Genomic DNA, 18,853 nt, shown 5'->3' with positions numbered 1-18,853 from the left:
AGGCTTATTTTCTGTAGATCATTCATGGTTGATATATTTATGATAGATGTCATCTCCTTGAGATGTAGTCACTATTCCTTACTATAAATACACACTGTCTCAGAACGTTTCTAGCTTAGAGAATAGTTATTAAGAATAAAAAGGGAGTTCCTTATGAGATAGTGATAAATTATACTGTACTGTTGACTATTTCAGGGATTCCCAGGCCTTGCTGTTTATTCTGGAACCAAGTTTTATGTAGAAGGGTTGTCCCAGGCCTTGCGACAGGAAGTTTGTAAATCAGGTGTGCGTGTGACCTGTTTACAACCAGGAGATGTTGGCACAGAGCTGCTGTCAAACAACACTGACTTGGAGGTAAATAACACAGGGTTTAACCTCCCATAAAGTGCAATCAATTTTTTTTCCATTTGAGTATTTTTTGATATCTCACCACTGCACACTTCAAAAAATAAAAAACAATTTAATAAGAAACAAGAAGTAAACTTTGTATCACAATAAGTTACTTCATTTCATACACTAAGTTTGGTTAGGGATTAGTTCAAAGGGCCTTGGTGACCACCATTGTCTGATCTTCATTTGTTTGTTTAAAGACAGATCTTTTCCCTGCCTTTCTATTTTTTGCTTTCTATGTTATGAATTTGAGAATTCCACTTAAAATAACAACAAACAAAAAAATTTCTGTCAAATCAAAGACAGTCACCAAGAGACCAAACCTACGGTATATCTGAAATTTTGGAAAAATCTTCCAGTTCCTCCCAAGAAATAATAACAACAAATACTGTTTAAGGAGAGGTGACTGATGGACTATGGATGCTGAGTAATTTTACTAGTCACCCATCTCATGATTGTGGACTAAAAATACATCAGCTGAATTTTTGGTTCAGGACTCAAAGGTCACACTCAATATTGCTTTTTATAGAAATAATTCTTTCTACTATTAAAAATTATAATGTAAGGAATGCTTTTTGTTTCAGGCGCGGTCAGCCTATGATGGAAGTGAGTCATGTCGTATTCTGGATGCAGAGGATATAGGTCGAGCAGTGCTGTATGCGGTCACACAGCCACCACATGTGGCAGTCAATGAAATCCTGATTGAGCCCCGCGAGGCTCCAGTGTGATATTATTATAAGGTTGTGTTAGGTGCAGTTGAAATGTACAGCAGATAATGGAACTGAGCGCTAAATTATTCAAAGAAATCTGTTCTGTTTTAAGATCATCAGCATGTCCTAACTGTTGTGAACTTGAGGGGTATGAAGAGGTCAGGGATCCTAGAAATGATGGCACTAAATACTACTGCAAATGACTTATAAGATGTTCTCATCTAATGTAATGTGAGTGGTGACATTGTATCCAGGTCAGATGTAATGGTGATCTGCTCATGTTCCAGGGTATCCTTGTATCATTTAGTATTTTTAATCAGGTTTAAATATTTTCAACTGAATCATTTCAGAGAAAGCCAAAGTATTAATGTTTCATATTTTCTTTGGAACATTTTTTTTCAAGTTGGTAATGTCAAATGAATGGAAGTTCTTATAACACAACTACTAGAAGATTAGAGTGTGGCATTTTGATGACTACACGATCATCTTCATCAGACAAATGACCAGTGTTGAGTGTACTAGCACTGATGTATGTAATGTATGAGATGGTACGGCTTTGACCAACTTTTCGGCTGTACTATAATGCTTTGTACACTAAGGTAAAAAGTGGTATGACGAGATGGTAAACAGATTATAAACCAAAAAATTACACAAGATGGTAACAATGTGCTGTAGTGGATTTGGCTACATTTATTACTGATGTATTGCATACTGTATATCTATGTATAAAACATTAAAATCAATTGTCTGTCTATTGTGTGTGATTTCTTCAACAGTGGTTGTTATTGTGTCATATTCTTAAGAAGTCTATTCTTAAGGTGCATACATACACCAAGTACATAAATAGAAACATTGTTAGCAATCACCATAGATCAAAAGTCAAGCTGTTCTCTGCAAGGAATTACATTTAAGAATAAAGTTGTTTACAAAAATGATAAGGAAAGACACATGTTCTGTTAATTTGAAAGACAGAGTTTAGCATGAACTAGATCAATACTGTATCTTTGTGCTGCTCCAGTTTTCTACTTGTGTGTTAGTTGAGAGGGTTTGTCTGCTACTCCACTAAATACTTCAGTTATCACACAACAGCTTTTTGTCTAAAGGGAACCCCTGTGGAAGTGAGTATTACTTGTCACATACCAGAACATGATGCAGAATCATAATACATGTGTCTTCATCAAAACTAAAACATTTCTTTAGTGGCTATCTCAAGGAAACCTATGGATGGAAAAATCACCTGGTACTTTTGATGGCAGTGTAGGTACAGGTGGTGACTATACATATAGCAGTCACACCATCTTATCCTGGGGCCCCTGATGACAGTGTATGTACAGGTGGTGACTACACATATAACAGTCACACCATCTTATCCTGGGGCCCCTGACGACAGTGTATGTACAGGTGGTGACTACACATATAACAGTCACACCATCTTATCCTGGGGCCCCTGATGACGGTGTATGTACAGGTGGTGACTACACATATAGCAGTCACATCATCTTTTCCTGGGGCCCCCGATGACAGTGTATGTACAGGTGGTGACTACACATATAGCAGTCACACCATCTTATCCTGGGGCCCATGATGACAGTGTATGTACATGTAGTGACTACACATATAGCAGTCACACAATCTTATCCTGGGGCCCCCGATGACAGTGTATGTACAGGTGGTGACTACACATATAGCAGTCACACCATCTTATCCTGGGGCCCATGATGACAGTGTATGTACAGGTGGTAACTACACATATAGCAATGATATAAACTAATTTCACTCTACGCTGTTTTTGTATTTGTGGAGTTATTGTCGCAATAAAGAAAGATTTACCATTTGAAGAATTTCGCAATAAAGAAAGATTTACCATTTGAAGAATTTATTTATCAGACTGATGGGTTTTCAGATGTGATAAAATTTGATGGACATTTAGTCAATCTTAATTAAGATATTGCTGGACTGTGAATAAATTATAACCTTATCTTACAGACTCTGAATGTAGCTTGGGTGTTTTCGATACTCATACTGCCTTCAAAAAACACAATTTAATGTCGTTGTGATAAAGCCTGTCAGGTCTGAAAGAGTTGAAAACTCCAAACAAGGTAAATATTATGAAAACAGTAAGGGGCAGTAACTCTTACAAATAGCCTAATCAGATTGATTTTCATGTCATGGTGATTTAGACTAAACAGTTTGAAACATTTGATCCATTGGAAATTGTGTGAGGAGATCTCAGAACCAATAAATTACCATGGGTGGACAGACAACACTATACTGTAATATGTCCTCCAATCAGCACTTTTTTGCAGCGGATAAAAATCACTGCAGTTTTCTTTAATACAAAATGGTTTATCCTTAGCCTGGGAGAAATGAGGACAATGTCTCAACAACAGACACTCAAGTGAATAGTGCCTTTCAATACCAATCTGAAGTTTATATACAGTAGAAGGTTTCGACCTTCGAGGACTCTTCAATGATCCTAGGGTCCATGCCTGTGTCACTGTAAGCACCTTTCTTATATAATCAAATTATTAGGGGGAAAAAACATATTCTGAAAGTACATGTGTATGAAAATTTATTTCATAAACAATCTATCATGACTCTTTGTACTCCTGAGGTACAAAATGAACCTACATACACGACAAGACAAACAGAAAACTCACTAATAGTAGTGAGGTACCTGATTTCACACAATACTCACTAGTACTAATAAGGTACCTGATTACACACACAATACTCACTAGTCCTAGTGAGGTTCCTGATTACACACACAATACTCACTAGTCCTAGTGAGGTATCTGATTACACACACAACACTCACTGGTCCTAGTGAGGTACCTGATTACACACACAACACTCACTGGTCCTAGTGAGGTTCCTGATTACACACACAATACTCACTAGTACTAGTGAGGTTCCTGATTACATACACAATACTCACTAGTCCTAGTGAGGTATCTGATTACACACACAACACTCACTAGTACTAGTGAGGTATCTGATTACATACACAATACTCACTTGTACTAGTGAGGTATCTGATTACATACACAATACTCACTGGTCCTAGTGAGGTACCTGATTACACACACAATACTCACTAGTCCTAGTGAGGTTCCTGATTACACACACAACACTCACTGGTACTAATAAGGTACCTGATTACACACACAACACTCACTAGTCCTAGTGAGGTATCTGATTACACACACAACACTCACTAGTACTAATAAGGTACCTGATTACACACACAATACTCACTAGTCCTAGTGAGGTATCTGATTACACACACAACACTCACTAGTACTAGTGAGGTATCTGATTACATACACAATACTCACTAGTACTAGTGAGGTATCTGATTACATACACAATACTCACTGGTCCTAGTGAGGTACCTGATTACACACACAATACTCACTAGTCCTAGTGAGGTTCCTGATTACACACACAACACTCACTGGTACTAATAAGGTACCTGATTACACACACAACACTCACTAGTCCTAGTGAGGTATCTGATTACACACACAACACTCACTAGTACTAATAAGGTACCTGATTACACACACAATACTCACTAGTCCTAGTGAGGTTCCTGATTACACACACAACACTCACTAGTACTAATAAGGTTCCTGATTACACACACAACACTCACTAGTCCTAGTGAGGTATCTGATTACACACACAATACTCACTAGTACTAGTGAGGTTCCTGATTACACACACAATACTCACTAGTACTAGTGAGGTATATGATTACACACACAATACTCACTAGTCCTAGTGAGGTATCTGATTACACACACAATACTCACTAGTCCTAGTGAGGTATCTGATTACACACACAATACTCACTAGTACTAGTGAGGTTCCTGATTACACACACAATACTCACTAGTACTAGTGAGGTTCCTGATTACACACACAACACTCACTAGTACTAGTGAGGTTCCTGATTACACACACAATACTCACTAGTACTAGTGAGGTTCCTGATTACACACACAATACTCACTAGTCCTAGTGAGGTATCTGATTACACACACAATACTCACAAGTACTAGTGAGGTATTTGATTATACACACAATACTCACAAGTACTAGTGAGGTATCTGATTACACACACAACACTCACTGGTCCTAGTGAGGTATCTGATTACACACACAACACTCACTAGTACTAGTGAGGTATCTGATTACACACACAACACTCACTGGTCCTAGTGAGGTATCTGATTACACACACAATACTCACAAGTACTAGTGAGGTATCTGATTACACACACAACACTCACTAGTACTAGTGAGGTATCTGATTACACACACAACACTCACTGGTCCTAGTGAGGTATCTGATTACACACACAATACTCACAAGTACTAGTGAGGTATCTGATTACACACACAATACTCACAAGTACTAGTGAGGTATCTGATTACACACACAATACTCACAAGTACTAGTGAGGTTCCTGATTACACACACAACACTCACTAGTCCTAGTGAGGTATCTGATTACACACACAATACTCACTAGTCCTAGTGAGGTATCTGATTACACACACAACACTCACTAGTCCTAGTGAGGTATCTGATTATACACACAATACTCACAAGTACTAGTGAGGTATCTGATTACACACACAACACTCACTGGTCCTAGTGAGGTACCGGATTACACACACAACACTCACTAGTACTAGTGAGGTATCTGATTACACACACAATACTCACAAGTACTAGTGAGGTATCGGATTACACACACAATACTCACTAGTACTAGTGAGGTATCTGATTACACACACAACACTCACTAGTACTAGTGAGGTATCTGATTACACACACAATACTCACTAGTACTAGTGAGGTTCCTGATTACACACACAATACTCACAAGTACTAGTGAGGTATCTGATTACACACACAATACTCACAAGTACTAGTGAGGTACCTGATTACACACACAATACTCACTGGTCCTAGTGAGGTTCCTGATTACACACACAATACTCACTAGTACTAGTGAGGTATCTGATTACACACACAATACTCACTAGTCCTAGTGAGGTTCCTGATTACACACACAATACTCACTAGTACTAGTGAGGTATCTGATTACACACACAATACTCACTAGTCCTAGTGAGGTTCCTGATTACACACACAATACTCACTGGTACTAATAAGGTACCTGATTACACACACAATACTCACAAGTACTAATAAGGTACCTGATTACACACAATACTCACTAGTAATGAGGTACCAGCTTACACACAGAATACTCACCAGTAATGAGGTACCAGCTTACACAAAGAATACTCACCAGTAGCGAGGTACCAGCTTACACACAGAATACTCACCAGTAGCGAGGTACCAGCTTACACACAGAATACTCACCAGTAGCGAGGTACCAGCTTACATACAGAATACTCACCAGTAGCGAGGCACCAGCTTACACACAGTTTACTCACCAGTAGCGAGGTACCAGCGTACACACAGAATACTCACCAGTAGCGAGGTACCAGCTTACACACAGAATACTCACCAGTAGCGAGGTACCAGCTTACATACAGAATACTCACCAGTAGTGAGGTACCAGCTTACACACAGAATACTCACCAGTAATGAGGTACCAGCTTACACAGTTTACTCACCAGTAATGAGGTACCAGCTTACACACAGTTTACTCACCAGTAGCGAGGTACCAGCTTACACACAGAATACTCACCAGTAGTGAGGTACCAGCTTACACACCAGTAGTGAGGTACCAGCTTACATACAGAATACTCACTAGCAGTGAGGTACCAGCTTACATACAGTTTACTCACTAGCAGTGAGGTACCAGCTTACACACAGAATACTCACTAGTAGTGAGGTACCAGCTTACACACAGAATACTCACTAGTAGTGAGGTACCAGCTTACACACAGAATACTCACTAGTAGTGAGGTACCAGCTTACATACAGTTTACTCACTAGTAGTGAGGTACCAGCTTACACACAGAATACTCACCAGTAGTGAGGTACCAGCTTACACACAGAATACTCACTAGTAGTGAGGTACCAGCTTACACACAGAATACTCACCAGTAGCGAGGTACCAGCTTACACACAGAATACTCACTAGTAGTGAGGTACCAGCTTACACACAGAATGCAAGATTTATTTCATCACACCAATACTATCCTACTTGTCTTATTTCACTAATAAGAAAAATGACAGCCCAATTAATCCATCAATAATGGTAGTACTTAATATTGTATGTCATAACAAATAATAAATGGAAAATAAACATAGTTTAAAATAAACAATAAAAGGTAAATAAATAGCTACAGAAAGGATCACTTATTTAGAAGGTAAATGTACATTATACTTCATTAGCTAGCTGCATGTCTTTTGTCCGTACAAAGTGCACGGTGATCCACAGAGATTATTTTGTTCAATGGCAATCCACAGCTTTTAGTCTTGTGATACTAACAATTAATAGCGATCCACTAAAGACTTATGTCTTTTGGAGAATGATCCACATAGACTTCAATCAGTTGGACAGTGATCCACATAGACTTCAATCAGTTGGACAGTGATCCACATAGACTTCAATCAGTTGGACAGTGATCCACAAAGACTTCAATCAGTTGGGCAGTGATCCACATAGACTTCAATCAGTAGGACAGTGATGACTTCAATCAGTTGGACAGTGATCCACAAAGACTTCAATCAGTTGGGCAGTGATCCACATCGACTTCAATCAGTTGGGCAGTGATCCACATAGACTTCAATCAGGTAGACAGTGATCCACATAGACTTCAATCAGTTGGACAGTGATCCACATAGACTTCAATCAGTTGGACAGTGATCCACATAGACTTCAATCAGGTAGACAGTGATCCACATAGACTTCAATCAGTTGGACAGTGATCCACATAGACTTCAATCAGTTGGGCCGTGATCCATGTAGACTTCAATCAGGTAGACAGTGATCCACATAGACTTCAATCAGTTGGACAGTGATCCACAAAGACTTCAATCAGTTGGACAGTGATCCACATAGACTTCAATCAGTTGGACAGTGATCCACATAGACTTCAATCAGTTGGACAGTGATCCACATAGACTTCAATCAGTTGGACAGTGATCCACAAAGACTTCAATCAGTTGGGCAGTGATCCACATAGACTTCAATCAGTTGGGCAGTGATCCACATAGATTTCAATCAGTTGGGCCGTGATCCATGTAGACTTCAATCAGGTAGACAGTGATCCACATAGACTTCAATCAGTAGGACACTGATCCACATAGACTTCAATCAGTTGGGCAGTGATCCACATAGATTTCAATCAGTTGGGCCGTGATCCATGTAGACTTCAATCAGGTAGACAGTGATCCACATAGACTTCAATCAGTAGGACACTGATCCACATAGACTTCAATCAGTTGGACAGTGATCCATGTAGACTTCAATCAGTTGGGCCGTGATCCACATAGACTTCAATCAGTTAGACAGTGATCCACATAGACTTCAGTCAGTTGGGCAGTGATCCACATAGACTTCAATCAGTTTGGCAGTGACCCAAATAGACTTTAATCAGTTGGACAGTGATGATTCACATAGACTTCAATCAGTTTGGCAGTGATCCACAAAGACTTCAGTCAGTTGGACAGTGATCCACAAAGACTTCAATCAGTTGGGCCGTGATCCACAAAGACTTCAATCAGTTTGGCAGTGATCCACAAAGACTTCAATCAGTTGGGCCGTGATCCACAAAGACTTCAATCAGTTTGGCAGTGATCCACAAAGACTTCAATCAGTAGGACACTGATCCACATAGACTTCAATCAGTAGGACAGTGATCCACATAGACTTCAATCAGTAGGACAGTGATCCACATAGACTTCAATCAGTAGGACAGTGATCCACATAGACTTCAGTCAGTTAGACAGTGATCCACATAGACTTCAATCAGTAGGACAGTGATCCACAAAGACTTCAGTCAGTTGGGCAGCGATCCACATAGACTTCAATCAGTTTGGCAGTGATCCACATTGACTTCAATCAGTTTGGCAGTGACCCACATAGACTTCAATCAGTTGGACAGTGATCCACAAAGACTTCAGTCAGTTGGGCAGCTATCCACATAGACTTCAATCAGTTGGGCAGTGATCCACATAGACTTCAATCAGTTAGACAGTGATCCACAAAGACTTCAGTCAGTTGGGCAGTGATCCACATAGACTTCAATCAGTAGGACAGTGATCCACAAAGACTTCAGTCAGTTGGGTAGTGATCCACAAAGACTTCAATCAGTTGGGCAGCGATCCACATAGACTTCAATCAGTTGGGCAGTAATCCACAAAGACTTCAGTCAGTTGGACAGTGATCCACATAGACTTCAATCAGTTGGACAGTGATCCACATAGACTTCAATCAGTAGGACAGTGATCCACAAAGACTTCAGTCAGTTGGGTAGTGATCCACAAAGACTTCAATCAGTTGGACAGTGATCCACGTAGACTTCAATCAGTTGGGCCGTGATCCACGTAGACTTCAATCAGTTGGGCCGTGATCCACGTAGACTTCAATCAGTAGGACAGTGATCCACATAGACTTCAATCAGTTGGACAGTGATCCACATAGACTTCAATCAGTTGGACAGTGATCCACATAGACTTCAATCAGTTTGGCAGTGACCCACATAGACTTCAATCAGTTGGACAGTGATCCACAAAGACTTCAGTCAGTTGGGTAGTGATCCACAAAGACTTCAATCAGTTGGGCAGTGATCCACATAGACTTCAATCAGTTGGACAGTGATCCACAAAGACTTCAATCAGTTGGACAGTGATCCACAAAGACTTCAATCAGTTGGGCCGTGATCCACGTAGACTTCAATCAGTTGGGCCATGATCCACATAGACTTCAATCAGTTGGACAGTGATCCACAAAGACTTCAATCAGTAGGACAGTGATCCACATAGACTTCAATCAGTTGGACAGTGATCCACATAGACTTCAATCAGTTTGGCAGTGACCCACATAGACTTCAATCAGTTGGACAGTGATCCACAAAGACTTCAGTCAGTTGGGCAGTGATCCACATAGACTTCAATCAGTTGGACAGTGATCCACAAAGACTTCAATCAGTTGGGCAGTAATCTACAAAGACTTCAGTCAGTTGGGCAGTGATCCACATAGACTTCAATCAGTTGGACAGTGATCCACATAGACTTCAATCAGTTGGAACGCGATCCACATAGACTTCAATCAGTTTGGCACTGATCCACATAGACTTCAATCAGTTTGGCAGTGATCCACAAAGACTTCAATCAGTTGGACAGTGATCCACATAGACTTCAATCAGTTGGACAGTGATCCACATAGACTTCAGTCAGTTGGACAGTGATCCACAAAGACGTTAATCAGTTGGACCGTGATCCACATAGACTTCAGTCTATCGGAAAGTGAATCACAAAGCTTGACAATCCCTTGCCAGATCAGACTTACAGCACTATCATGGCAACTAGCTGACACCTTTGAACACAAATTAATGTCACTGCTTGGTAAAGATGCTGAGAACTTAAGTGTTGATCAGTTGTGTGAAGCATTTTCACACACCTTGTTTCCTTTCAGTTGAGGGTGGGCAAACCTTACTTGCATAAATTCAGAAAAAGACACAAGGTCTGAGAATAAGATAAGCCACACCCTTTCTCTCCTAACCACTCTCCCATACATTGATACAGCAGATCATTTGTCGAACTTCCTCATGACCTTGCTGGTATCCCCACGACAGTTTGGACAGTACCACTTGCCCTTGGGTTTGTTGACAAGATTGACACAGTTAAAATGGAACCACTCGATGACACATGCATCATTGTCACACCCGATCATCTCGCCATAAGACACCTGATCACACAGACAATATGTTGGCTCATCTGGATCAATTGGAGGCTCTATGGGCGATGTTGGGGCTTGATCCTTCTCTTTCTTTGTCTTACGTTTCTTCTTTTTCTTAGGCACTTTCTCCTTTTCTTCTTGCTGTAAATAAATCAATCAAATGAATTATAAACACTTATCAAATAATAATCCATCTTAATTTTTTTTCTCTATTCCCAATTCCATACATCTATTTTAAAATTCATCTCTCAATAGTAGATCATGGTGATTAAGAAGGAAAATGGTTAAGTGCAATTAACTTACGACCCTTATAGTCAATTAATTATATTATCAAATGGAACATAATAAAATGTCCAATCATCTTTTACTTAAATGTCAATTATTCAAACCAGCAATTTTAATTGATATCAATATGACTAAACAGTTCAAATATCTCATTATCAAAAGACAGAAAAAATATTTCATGCTCTTCACAGACAGAAATCTTCTATTTATAAGCAATATACCTTCTTCTCCTCCTCCTTAATGATAGTGTCACTTGTTTTCTGTCGTCGCTGTCGTTTAACAGCTACTTTTTCAGGTTTTGGTTCGGAGTGTTGAATGACAGGTTTAGATGATGCGGATGTTGAATTAGATGCTGATGTGGTTGTTGTTGCTGCTGTCGTTAACTTTTCTTCTTTTTCTGTTTCCTTCCCAAACATAGGATCTGACAAAAGCATGATAAAGCTGTCCTTATTCACCGAGTTTATTTATAGAAGCAGCAACATCTCCCATGACCAATTAAGTTCATGATTAGGTGAGTTAATTGTCATCAAACACTATTCCTAGTTAAGGTTTGTCAGTACCTTGGAGGAGGCTTTGCCCACAGAAAATTGCATCAGCATTACTCAAGTAATGAACAGACTGACAAACCTGATAACATATATACAACCATTTGATTATATTACAACCACCTGCATCAAAAAAAAAAAAACTCATTTTTTCAACAAAAATGTTTACATCTGAATATATCCCCCTAAATCTAGCCTGTTTAAAAAGTTGAATTTCAAGCAGTGAGAAAAAACCCACAGCTAGACACAGAGTAGGGGTTAAATATACTATGTGAGAAATAGACTAGCTTACCCAGATTTTCTCTGTCTTGCTCCAGTTGTCTCCCCCTGTTGTCAATATGCTCTATTATCATAGCCATCAGATGGAGCTTTTCATCCCCAATCTCCTGACATTTAATTAGTGCCCTTTGTATAGCCAGAAGAGCCTTTTTCTTGGTCGGTCCCTCTGATTCTTTACAGTAAACTTCCTGGTGGTTGTCAATGTCCTGGAGAATATCTAGAAAGTAATTATTACACTTAAATTTATTTCAAACTTCCTTGGTTTTATAGATCAAAGAATAAAATTGTAAAGCTTTTTGAAAAAGAAGAATTCAAAAGACCCCTTCTTTTCAGGAGTTTGCCATTAAATATAACAGAAGGATCCTATCTAATCCAAAAAGGATCTTATTTATAAACAAATTACACAAGCACACCTCAGAGCCACAGTAACAATCACATTAAGTTTGAGATATGCCCCTCCAGTACAACCTACAACTGTCAAAATCCAAGATGGTCATCTAATTAGCAATGGGACGATGATGAGATATACTTGATTAGCTAATTGTTTAATCTCATCTGAGGTGATGATCAATTGTAATTTTTCATATTGAATCAACAGTACCTCGATATTTTCTTGTTATCGCAAAAACATAATTCATATTATGCATAATATAGATGCCTTTTATCAATCATGTTTATTCTTTGCAAATTCTAGGTGAATTATTTAAGCAGAAAGTTATAAAATGGAAAACATTGCTGCAATGAAAACTGCAATCATTTTCAATGAGTATTTAACACACAATCAGCTGGTATGTAATCAATTAAAATACATCAGAAAGCTTATCCAATTTAAATAAATAATTATGGGTTTTTGCCAATTTCGTTTTACTTCATCTAACAGCCATTTAATTTCACTGATCATACTACAAATTCAAAAGGTGCAGCATGGGACAGAGGGAAACTTATATATCAAGTTTGAGAAATATTCTTGCAGCAATCAAGAAATTGCAAAAGTGATCTTCAACTGTCAAAATCCAAGATGGTTGCATGTCAGCCATTTTACTGATTTGACTCAAAATTGAATGGACACAAATTCGTACTGAGGGAAACACACATGTACCTATTAAGTCTGAGAAATATCCCTATAACAACTTTCAACTCTCAAAATCCCAAAAAGCTATTTAGACCTGTAGGCAAAATATCCCTCCAGTACTTCTCGAGAAATAGTGCTAATGGAAAAGGAGAGGGTTGGTGTGACTTGTATACAGTGATAAATACAGTCTCCATCACTCAGCTGACAGAGCATGCTTCTTTGGCTCAGCTGTTGATCAGCCAGTGGGGTCAGCGGAGGTCAATAGGCTAACCAGGTTTGAACTATTTACAATAGAAAATAAACACATAATGTTCAAAAATGTGATTTTCAGACATTAACAATAGTAAACTTTACCCTCTCCCCAAACGGAAAATTAAGACCCTCCTCTGGATCAACCGAGGTCAATATTTGCATCTTATTAAAGTGCCATCTTAAACTAATAATTCTATCCAGGTTTGAACTATTTCCAATAGAAAATAAACAAATAATGATCAAAATTTGATTTTCCGACATTAACTTTTATAAACTTCACCCACTCCCCAAGGGGATTTGTGAGACCCTGGGGTTATGAAATTTACAATTATGGCAAAGCATCTGAAAGCCTTTCTATCCATGAGAAGTAATTGATTTTCCCAAACCTAGGATTTAAGAAGAAGATTTTTGAAGTCTCAATCAATTTGACCCTTTTTTGCCCCGCCCATCAGGCCCCTGGGGGTTGGAGGCCATACTGTTTACAATTTGGGTGTGCCCTTAGCCATGTAAGGTTTTTGTAAAATTCCATTGAAGTCAGTTCAGAAGTTCTCCAGAAGTAGAAAATGTTAACAGCATAAAAAAGCACAACGTACAAAACAGACAAAAGGGGTTTGCAATAGATCACATTGCGACTTTGTCTCAGGTGACCTAAAAACCAAACCTGGGTCTTCCACATGATAAAACACCATATTCAAACCACACCAACCTGGTCTTTAAACCTGTGGTTCATTAAACCGTAACATCAACTCGTGAAATAAACTAGAGTGATAACTTAATTAAGTCTTTTAGTCTCAAATGCCATAATTAATGAAAATTAAAAAAGCATGTGCTTTTATTTACACATGTTGGCTAAAAATAGATATGAACCGGAAGTGGTTGTATTCATCGCTGAGCGTCAGACGACGAATGTTTCCAACAGGTCCCCACTATTCTTTATAATAACAGTACACTTCTCGTAAAAATGTGTTTCCTTTACATGTTTACAAACAAATAAATACACATGGACACATCCACAGAAATCAAGTTTCAATTCAAACGTTATCTGAAACAACTGAAATTTAGTTAAACCTAGGCTACATTGATCCAGCACGCCGTATTTGAGTGACACCGATCACGAGAACAAGAGTTTCTCTGCCACTGGTAACACCTAATACATCACAGGATACTATCTGACACGGTTTAAAACAGCAATGGTGTATATACAAACCTCGACACTGAATATCTAGTTCCCGAAGCTGGGTAACGATTTTCTGTAAATCGTCTGGCAAATTTTCCATCGTGTCCAAATAGTTTTCCAGGTAGGTAGCAGAGCAGAGGGCCTCCACCGCAGCTTGATTCAACATCGACATCTTCCCGTTTTGGGTGTTCAAATCGTTACAAGTTGGGTACCATTGACAGGGTAAAATAGCACTGCTGGATACCAGACTCTTCGGACATTAGTTTACATGTTTTCCCTCCGAGTCTTGAAAGCAAGCCTCCTTGTGACACAGGTGACCTAGATCGGTTTTTAGGGGCTCACTAAGGGGTTAAGCTGAGGGCAATGTAAAATGGATTAAGACAGACAGGTAAGGAAGAACCACGACCTTAACTCACTTACAAATTAAGACATCTTTAAAATACCTGCACATTTATGGAACACTCTTTCTCTTGTATTTTTTTTCAATGATCATTAAAAGTAACCAACACCTTAAATGTGACCGGAAGTAGGTGCGAGTCAATGGATTTTTGTGGCTTGCTTTCATTTATCCGGTCGATCCGTTTCAATTACGGAACGGGACTATCACGTGGCCGAGTCCAGTTGTTGTTGCCTGTAATAAAGAAATGTTGCACTTAAGGCTGATTAGATCTAATTGCTACAAAATTAATAGCTATGTTGACAAGTATTGAAACATTTACCTAAACATTCATAATAATAAAAACGTTTTCTTCACTACAGACTTTTGAAAAATTTCCTAATTGGACGTTATCGGTATAAAACAGCTTGAAGACAAGGATAATATCCCGGCTTGAATTGCTATTGGTTTTTCGCATCTAGTACTGAAATTATTCATACACAAATTAATGGAAAGCAACATGTAACGATTCACGTCTCTGTCGTGTACACGACAGGTGTCAGTGTTAGTGATTCACGTCTCTGTCGTGTACACGATTGGTGTCTGTGTTAGTGATTCACGTCTCTGTCGTGTACACGATAGGTGTCTGTGTTAGTGATTCACGTCTCCGTCGTGTACACGATAGGTGTCTGTGTCTGTGTTAGTGATTCACGTCTCTGTCGTGTACACGATAAGTGTCTGTGTTAGTGATTCACGTCTCTGTCGTGTACACGATATGTGCATGTGTTAGTGATTCACGTCTCTGTCGTGTACACGACAGGTGTCTGTGTTAACGATTCACGTCTCTGTCGTGTACACGATAGGTGTCTGTGTTAACGATTCACGTCTCTGTCGTGTACACGACAGGTGTCTGTGTTAGTGATTCACGTCTCTGTCGTGTACATGATAAGTGTCTGTGTTAGTGATTCACGTCTCTGTCGTGTACACGATAAGTGTCTGTGTTAGTGATTCACGTCTCCGTCGTGTACACGATATGTGCATGTGTTAGTGATTCACGTCTCTGTCGTGTACACGATAGGTGTCTGTGTTAGTGATTCACATCTCTGTCGTGTACACGACATGTGTCTGTGTTAGTGATTCACATCTCTGTCGTGTACACGACAGGTGTCCGTGTTAGTGATTCACGTCTCTGTCGTGTACACGATAGGTGTCTGTGTTAACGATTCACGTCTCTGTCGTGTACACGACAGGTGTCTGTGTTAGTGATTCACGTCTCTGTCGTGTACACGACAGGTGTCTGTGTTAGTGATTCACGTCTCTGTCGTGTACACGACAGGTGTCTGTGTTAGTGATTCACGTCTCTGTCGTGTACACGACAGGTGTCTGTGTTAATGATTCACGTCTCTGTCGTGTACACGATATAGCCTATGTATGTGTTAATCCAATAGTTACACCTAATTTGAAGCTGATCCAGAGTTCAACAGATACAATGTAACATACCAAGTCAAAGGTCAACACACCACGTTATCACTTCTAGGATGTAAACATAAACAATTTTAGCACGAGGTAACCCTGTGTACCTGTTGTCCGTAATATTGTATCGTTTATTCACTCTTACAGTTTATTAGTATAAATACACTGTACATGTACTAAATATTCAGACATTACATAAAAATTAACCTGCATCTTAAAGTTTATCAATAACCCCCTCTAAACCAATCTCTTACAGTTTATTAGTATAAATACACGAGAATACAATGTACATGTACAATATAATGCTTTTATAGCACATATTAAATATTCAGACATTACATAAAAATTAACCTGCATCTTAAAGACAAGAAGAAAAAAGACAGACTTATCAATAACCCCCTCTAAACCAATCATGATAGTTATTAATAGCTATCAAAAAACCCCTCTAAACCAATCATGATAGTTATTAATAGCTATCAAAAAACCCCTCTAAACCAATCATGATAGTTATCAATAGTTGTTGAAAAACCCTCTAAACCAATCATGATAGCTATTAAAAACCGCTCTAAACCAGTCTTGATAGTTATAAATAGTTATCAGAAACCCCTCTAAACCAATCATGATAGTTATTAATAGCTATCAAAAAACCCCTCTAAACCAATCATGATAGCTATTAAAAACCGCTCTAAACCAGTCTTGATAGTTATAAATAGTTATCAGAAACCCATCTAAACCAATCATGATAGTTATCAATAGTTGTTGAAAAACCCTCTAAACCAATCATGATAGCTATTAAAAACCGCTCTAAACCAGTCTTGATAGTTATAAATAGTTATCAGAAACCCATCTAAACCAATCATGATAGTTATTAATAGCTATAAAAAAAACCTCTAAAACAATCAGGATAGCTATTAAAAACCGCTCTATCACCAGCATTCTTATAATAGATTGACACATTAAACCAATCAATAGTTATTACATGTTAAAAAAAACCCCTTAAACCAATCATGATAGGATTATGACAATCAAGTAAACTTAATTGTACTCAGGAAATGTGGTGTTCCGGCCATTAAGGTGCCTCAGTAGAACTTGATTGTAGAGCACTAACCACACGGAGCTGCAGAACCATTAGTGATAACCATTCTCGGCCCCCATCGGCTGTCAAGCTTATTACTATATACCACATACTGACAGATCAAAACCAAGGGAAGTAAGTCTGAAAGTTCAGAATGGAGACATGATCAAAACAAAGGGAAGCAATTCTGAAAGTTCAGAATGGAGACATGATCAAAACCAAGGGAAGTAAGTCTGAAAGTTCAGAATGGAGACATGATCAAAACCAAGGGAAGTAAGTCTGAAAGTTCAGAATGGATACATCTTATTACTATATACCATATACTGATAGATCAAAATCAAGGGAGGTAATTCTGAAAGTTCAGAATGGAGACATTTTATTACTATATACCATGTACTTATAGATCAAAACCAAGGGAAGTAAGTCTGGGTGAAGACATTGTTTTCAGTCAGGCCATAGATATAAGTAAATTAGAACAAGAACAGAAATCCAAACTAAACTTCTATAAATGCATTACACTGTTATAGCTGGTATTACACCACAGACGAATAGAGCATCATATATAGGTTTGAAGACACTTTCTAACCCATTTTAAAAAATGAGATTTGAAAGAAAAGCAATGTCAAAACGACATAATAGCTATACCAGGATTGAGCTACATCTGTTTTTTTTTCTTTTGTGACAGTCTCAAATTGCTGGCAAGTAAGATAGCAATTAGCGACCAGATGATAATTTCAACAACTGATAAAATGTGGTAATAGATGAAACGATTATTGAATGACGCTTTACAAATTTAAGTATCAGTGCCAAGCTGATCTATTCATCATTCCTCTCTATAGTTTTATGTAACAATCATTCCTCTATATAGTTTTATATAACAATACAAAGCTGTTCTGTTCATCATTCCTCTATATAGTTTTATATAACAATACAAAGCTGATCTATTCATCATTCCTCTATATAGTTTTATATAACAATACAAAGCTGATCTATTCATCATTCCTCTATATAGTTTTATATAACAATACAAAGCTGATCTATTCATCATTCCTCTATATAGTTTTATATAACAATACAAAGCTGATCTATTCATCATTCCTCTATATAGTTTTATATAACAATACAAAGCTGATCTATTCATCATTCCTCTATATAGTTTTATATAACAATACAAAGCTGATCTATTCATCATTCCTCTATATAGTTTTATATAACAATACAAAGCTGTTCTGTTCATCATTCCTCTCTATAGTTTTATATAACAATACAAAGCTGATCTATTCACCATTCCTCTCTATATTTTTATGTAACAATACAAAG

At 38.3% G+C, this 18,853-nt stretch overlaps 2 protein-coding genes and 1 long non-coding RNA gene across 3 annotated transcripts in view; 1 reads left to right on the top strand and 2 right to left on the bottom strand.

The window, feature by feature from the left end:
• LOC132553148 (uncharacterized) overlaps positions 1-1,502 on the top strand; it is a 31,306-nt gene extending 29,804 nt beyond the window's left edge. The window contains 2 exon segments of the mRNA XM_060217365.1: positions 196-354; positions 975-1,502. Of these exon segments, the coding sequence (XP_060073348.1) occupies positions 196-354; positions 975-1,118 (303 nt within the window). The 3' untranslated portion in view covers positions 1,119-1,502.
• Positions 1,503-3,655: 2,153 nt separating this feature from the next.
• Positions 3,656-4,409, bottom strand: LOC132553146 (uncharacterized). The gene is made up of 2 exons (XR_009554345.1): positions 4,256-4,409; positions 3,656-4,095 (listed from the first exon to the last, which is right to left on the bottom strand). It is a non-coding gene; the product is annotated as an uncharacterized LOC132553146 (long non-coding RNA).
• Positions 4,410-10,566: 6,157 nt separating this feature from the next.
• Positions 10,567-14,806, bottom strand: LOC132553149 (inhibitor of growth protein 1-like). Its single transcript, XM_060217366.1, has 4 exons — positions 14,640-14,806; positions 12,122-12,325; positions 11,506-11,705; positions 10,567-11,140 (listed from the first exon to the last, which is right to left on the bottom strand). Exons 1-4 carry the CDS (start codon positions 14,779-14,781, stop codon positions 10,850-10,852), a joined length of 837 nt encoding a protein of 278 aa, XP_060073349.1. The 5' UTR covers positions 14,782-14,806; the 3' UTR covers positions 10,567-10,849.
• Positions 14,807-18,853: the final 4,047 nt, after the last annotated feature.

The sequence above is a fragment of the Ylistrum balloti genome, unplaced genomic scaffold (genome assembly GCF_031769215.1).
Source record: "Ylistrum balloti isolate Yb309-2 unplaced genomic scaffold, AGI_CSIRO_Ybal_v1 Utg370298, whole genome shotgun sequence".
Lineage (NCBI taxonomy): Eukaryota > Metazoa > Mollusca > Bivalvia > Pectinida > Pectinidae > Ylistrum > Ylistrum balloti.
Note: the sequence above shows the minus strand (reverse complement) of the source record. Positions and strands in the feature narration are given on the sequence as shown.

What these genes read in the sequence shown, in the direction of transcription:
- LOC132553149 (XM_060217366.1), bottom strand. Translation starts at nt 14,781, where the DNA reads ATGTCGATGTTGAATCAAGCTGCGGTGGAGGCCCTCTGCTCTGCTACC. An exon ending in ACTAGATATTCAGTGTCGAG is followed by an intron (nt 12,326 to 14,639) that starts GTTTGTATATAC and finishes ATTACTTTCTAG; the next exon opens with ATATTCTCCAGGACATTGAC. An exon ending in GCAAGACAGAGAAAATCTGG is followed by an intron (nt 11,706 to 12,121) that starts GTAAGCTAGTCT and finishes TGCTTTTGTCAG; the next exon opens with ATCCTATGTTTGGGAAGGAA.